General features: G+C 55.1%; 1 protein-coding gene across 1 annotated transcript in view; it reads left to right on the forward strand.

Moving 5' to 3' along the window:
- The first annotated feature begins 3,492 nt into the window (after positions 1 to 3,492).
- Positions 3,493 to 5,621, forward strand: part of DNMT3L (DNA methyltransferase 3 like) — a 14,777-nt gene continuing 12,648 nt past the window's right edge. Inside the window, exons 1-5 of the mRNA XM_034652063.1 lie at positions 3,493 to 3,592; positions 4,069 to 4,158; positions 4,388 to 4,432; positions 5,319 to 5,398; positions 5,477 to 5,589. Of these exons, the coding sequence (XP_034507954.1) occupies positions 3,493 to 3,592; positions 4,069 to 4,158; positions 4,388 to 4,432; positions 5,319 to 5,398; positions 5,477 to 5,589 (428 nt within the window). The remainder of the gene's footprint in view (positions 3,593 to 4,068; positions 4,159 to 4,387; positions 4,433 to 5,318; positions 5,399 to 5,476; positions 5,590 to 5,621) is intronic.

The raw sequence follows: 5,621 nt of genomic DNA on the forward strand, positions 1-5,621 counted from the left end.
GTAATGATTTCCACGCTGGCACCCTTGCTAAAAACGAAACCAAACTAAATAAGAAGAGGGGAAAGCAGCAAAGACAGTTTTCACTACGAAAAATGAAATTTAAAATTTAAAAAATTGGGGGCACCTGGCTGGTTCAGTTGGTTAAGGGTCTGACTCTTGGTTTCAGCTCAGGTCGTGATCTCAGGGTCATGGGATCGAGCCCCGCGTCAGGTGTGCCTCAGCCAGGGGTCTGCTTGAGGTTCCCTCTCTCCCTCTCCCTCTGCCCCTCCTGCTTTTGCTCTCGCACGCTCTCTCTAAAATAAATAAATATTTTAAAAAATTTAAAAATTAAAAACAAACTATTTTAGAATAAATATTTTTAAATATTTAGAAGTCTATCATAAATACCCTGTGCTCACGTAAATAACATTGTTATAACATCCATGTTCAAAAACAATGTACGGGCTCAGTCCAATCCCTAGCAAAACTCCGATGGCAGCTTTCACGGAAATAGAACAAACTGTCCCAAAATCTGTATGGAACCACGAAGGACCCCAAAGGGCCAAAGCAATCTGGAGGAAGAAGGGCAAAGCTAGAGACGTCAAATTCCCGATTTCAAACTGTATCACAGAGCTGTAATAGTTAAAATGGTATGATTGCTGCATCAAAACAGACACAGATCAGTAGACAGACATAAAATGGAGAGCCCAGAAATAAACCCATGCACGCATGGCCAATTAATTTATGACAAAGGAGCCAAGAATATAAAATGGGAAAAGGATGGTCTCTTTTATCAACGGTGCTGGGAAAGCTGGACAGCCGCATGCAAAAGAACTAAACCGGATGCTTTCTTACACCACACACACAAATAAACTCAAAATGGCTTAAAGACTTGAACGTTAAGACCTGAAACCATAAAACTCCAAATTTGTCAATTCTATGCCAGATAAGGTGTCAATATTCAAAATATATGAAGGACACGTACGATTCAATAGCAATAAAACAAGCAATCCTAGTAAACGATGGGCAGCAGGTCTGCATAGAACCTTTTTCCAAAGAGGACCCACAGCTGTCCGAGGACACATGAAAAGATGCTCATTATCATGCATCAGGGAAATGCAAATCCAAACCGCAGTGAGATCACCTCACACCTGCTAGCGTGGCTAGACTCAAAACCAGAAATGCCCTGTTGGCCAGGATGTGGAGAAAGGGGAGCCCTCGTGCCCTGCTGGCGGGACTGCAGGCTGGTGCGGCCTCTCTGGAAAACGGGAGGGAGGTGCCTCGAGACGTTAAACACAGAGCTCCCCGAGGACCCAGCAATCCCACTTCCGGGCGTTTATCCAAAGAAAACGAAATCACTGATTCAAGAATCTTTCTGCACCCCCACCCCGTTCAGTGCAGTATCACGTGCCACAGGCAAGACATGGAAACAACCTAAGTGTCCGTGGACGGACGGAAGAGAAAGCATTGTCTGTGTGCACAGTGGACGATTAGTCACCGTAAGAAGGGAATCTTGCCATTTGCAACAACATGGATGGACCTGGAGGACATTATGCTAAGTGAAATCAGTCAAACACAGAAAGACAAACACCATACGACCTCTCTTTTTTTTACTTTATCTTTATTTAAATTCAATTAATTAACAGATAGCATATTATGAGTTTCAGAGGCAGAGCTCAGTGATTCATCAGTTGCATATAACACCCAGCGCTCATTACATCAAGTGCACTCCTTCGTGCCCATCCCGCAGCTACCCTGTCCCCGCCCCCCTCCCCTCCAGCAGCCCTCAGTTTCCTATGATTAAGAGTCTCTTATGGTTTGTCTCCCTCTCTGATTTCATCTTGTTTTATTTTCCCTCCCTTCCCCTGTGTTCCTCTGTTTTGTTTCTTAAATTCGACATAGGAGTGAGATCATATGATAACTGTCTTCCCCATATGACCTCTCTTAGACGTGGCATCTAACCCCGCCCCCCCCCCCGCACTCAGAGCTACAGAGAGCAGCGTGGAGTTGCCACAGGTAGAAAGTGAGGGGTGAGGGGTGACAAAGTGGGGGGAGGTCGTCTAAAGACACGAACTTCCAGTTACAAAATAAGCAAGTCGTGAGAACGTAACACACGGCATGGGCCTGTAGTTAATAATACTGCATTATTAAAAAATCATAGTTTCGGAACAGGTTTGTATTTACAATTTGCAGAGCTGGGAGGACCGGATGCCTGTAAACCCCACAGCTTCCCCGTTCTCAGCATCTTGTTGTTGATGCCGACCCGGCCGGTGGCAACTTTGTTACAAGGGATGGAGCACCTCTGACACGTAGTTTCCCAAACTAACAAGCCACAGCGAACTCACATGCCCTTCGTTTTCCCTAATGTCCCTTTCGAGTCCCAAGATCCCATGGGGCACTTCACTGGCAGGCCTCCTTGGGCTCCTCTCGGCTGTGACCGTGTCCTGGGCTTTCTTAGCCTTTGACGACCTTGGCAGCTTTGAGAATTCCTGGGCAGGATCTGGCAGAGTCCCTCTACTGGAATCTTCCGGTGGTTTTCTCATGGGTCGAGAGGTAGGGCTCACGGGTTGTGGGAAGGAAGACCGCAGAGGGGGAGTGCCCTCCTTGTCAGTGTTGAAGTCAGCCTTGGTCGCCCAGCAGAGGCGGGGGCCTGTCAGGTTTCTCACGGCAGAATCAGTCCCCCCCCCACTCTACACTTTTCGCAGGGAAGTCACGGGCCCGCACCCAAGCTGGGAGAAAGGGAGTTATGACCCCCTCCCCTGCTATCTCCCCAACATCTACCAACTGTCCTGAGGCTGGGCCCCGGCAAGTGGTCCTCTGCCTCCTGCTCAAGCCCCCGCGGAGTCCCCAGCAGGGCCCAAATGAGCCCCCCTCCAACCACGGCCCCCCGTCAGCTGCCCCTGGGCCCATCCCACCGGCAGTAAATGCCCCCTGGCTCCTTTTTCCTCACCTCCGCTCTGGAAGCCACCCCAGCTACCTGAGCGGGCACAGAGCTCCCTCACCCTGACCCCTGCTCCTGCAGCCCTCCCTGCTGGAGCTCCGCCCCGTCTCCACCCTGGCCCAGAAGCACTGAGCCCTAAGCCCCACCCCCAGCACCCCTCCCCCCAGCTCCCTATCTCCTCATCCTGCCCTAGTCCCCCCAACTCCGCCTCCAACTCACCGCCCCCTTACTGAATCCTCCGCACCCCACACCCTAAACCCCTCATAGAAGTGGGCTCTTAATCCCACCCACCCTGAGGACTCTCGCCCCTCCCCCACTGAACTCCCTAACGCCCCACCCAGCATGAGTCCCCCGCATGAGCCCTTCACCCTTCCACCCAACACCCCCTGGCAGTGAGGGCTTCCTCGCCCCTCCCCCCTCCCCTTCCCGCCCCCGCACGTCACGCGGGAACACTGCGCACCCCCTGCGCACCCCCCACCCCAGTGCTCTTCTGCGGGTCTACACTGCTGGCCCCAGTTCTTCGACCCCACGCGTCTCCTACTGGTTTCTGGGAAGCCCCTTGTCCAGGTTTCATGGCCCTCTCACCCACGGGGACCCTGAGTGTGGAGACCCTGGACCGCTCAGACCCTGACCCGCTGGACGAGGGGCCCTGGCAGGCCACCTGTGAAATCCGTGAGCCCTTTCTACTTCTCCCTGCCTCCTGCACTTGCGGTGTCATCTGGGGACACCACAGGCTGGGATCTGGGGGACACTGTGGGAGGAGAGAGCATGGGGGTGTCAGAGGGACCCACAGCCATGGGTGGACCTGGGCCCCTCCACCCCACCTAAGGTCTCCTGCCCTCCCCTTTGTGGAAAGAAACCCACCGACCCGGCACTGTGGCAGAGGCCCTGGGCAGGGAGGGACATGCCACAGGGAACACGCCGAGCCTCCTGGCAAGACTGGCACTCAGCACAGGTTGTCCTGGCCCTGGATGCTGGGTCAGGAGGGGCAGGGGTCACCATACGAGGTGGGTGGGGCCCAAGCTGGGGGGTCGGGTGCATTCCCCATGCTGGGAGCCAGGGTTCCCAGGCAGAGACTCACTGGCCATTGTCTCCCTCTATTCATACCCGTCCTATCTCCTGGTGGGGTCTCCGTGTGGTTTTCCCAGTCCTGGAGCCGGATGCAGAGCACAGCACAGACGTCATCTTGGTGGGCTCCAGCGAGCTGTCAGCACCGGCTTCCCCCGGGCCCCGCAGAGGTGAGGGCTCATTCGAGTACTGGGTCCATCACTTAGGATGCCAGCCCCAGGCCTGGGCCATGTCTAAGGTCCCAGGCTTCTGGAATATTCACACTCCTGGACAGAGGCAGGAAGCCCCCCCCCACCCCCCGCCAGCTCCTGTGACGTCAGGTCACCCTGTGACTCTTGGCCATGTTTACATGAGAGGAAGGCAGGAGAGGGAAGAGTCCCCTCTTGTTTCCTTTTCCAGATCTTCTTGCCTATGAAGTCAAGGTTAACCAGAGAGACATAGAAGGTGAGCCCTGACCTGGGAAGGGGGGGGTCAGCCAGCTCTCACCAGCCCTGCTCGGCCTCATGCAGCCTCCTGGCCCCGGAGAAGGCCCCGGAAAAGGCTGTTGTGGGGTCCCTGCTTGTCTCCCCACACCCACCCCAGTGTCCCCAAGGCTTCACTTTAGTATCTCCCAGTACAGTCACAGAGTTACACAACCTTCACCACAGTCTAATTTTAGGACCTTTTCATCACCCAAAAAGAAACCCGGGACCCCACCCGGGCCACTGCCTCCCCTTTTCAGCATTAGGCAACCATGAGTTTCTTTTGTTTTTCTGTGGATTTGTCTGTTCTCGATCCCTTGCATTTCCACATGCATTTTTTAAGGATTCGTTTATTTGAGAGAGAGAGAGAGAACGAGTGCAGGGAGGGGGTGAGGGGGCGGGGGGAGGGGCGGACAGAAGGAGAGAGACTCTGAAGCGGACTGGCGCCCAGCACAGAGCCCGAGGTGGAGCTCGGCCCAGGACTCTGAGACTGTGACCTGACCCAAGTCAAAATCAAGAGTTGGTCGCTTACCTAACAGAGCCGCCCAGGCGCCCCTCATCTGCATTTTAGGATCAGTTTATCGATGTTTGCAAAAAAACCCAAAGAACCCCAAACCCGAAAAGCTGGCTGGGATTTTGAGGGGGTCTGTAGACCAGCCGGGGAGCCCCGGCGCTGTCACCAGGCTCAGTCTTCTGACCCGGGAACAGGAGATCCCGAGATACCTTCCCCTTTGCTTCGATCCTTCGTGTTTCCCCGCCACGTTCTGTCGCGCTCCGTGTGCGGGTCTTGCCCTTCTGTTGTTGCGTCCCTGGCTGAGTCTGCGTCTGTTTGCGGCCGCCTGACTCCTGGTGCGCGTGGGACACGTCAGACGTGTGCATCTGCTGCGGGAGCCTCCGGGTGCACACGCAGCACCCTCTGTTTGAGGGGGGCATGTGCGCTCCGTGCAAGGTGAGCAGGGCGCTGAGGGGTGGCTAGCTGGGGGCCTCGGGGCAGAGGGGTGCCAGCCCGGCTCTGCCCCTCGCCAAGGACAAGTTTCTGGACTGTCTCTTCCTGTATGACGACGACGGGTACCAGTCCTACTGCTCCATCTGCTGTGCGGGAGAGACGCTGCTCATCTGCGAAAACCCCGACTGCACCCGGTGGGGCCAGGGTGGCCGGCCCGGCGGGGGGG

This window comes from Ailuropoda melanoleuca, chromosome 1, assembly GCF_002007445.2.
Source record: "Ailuropoda melanoleuca isolate Jingjing chromosome 1, ASM200744v2, whole genome shotgun sequence".
Classification (NCBI taxonomy): Eukaryota; Metazoa; Chordata; class Mammalia; order Carnivora; family Ursidae; genus Ailuropoda; species Ailuropoda melanoleuca.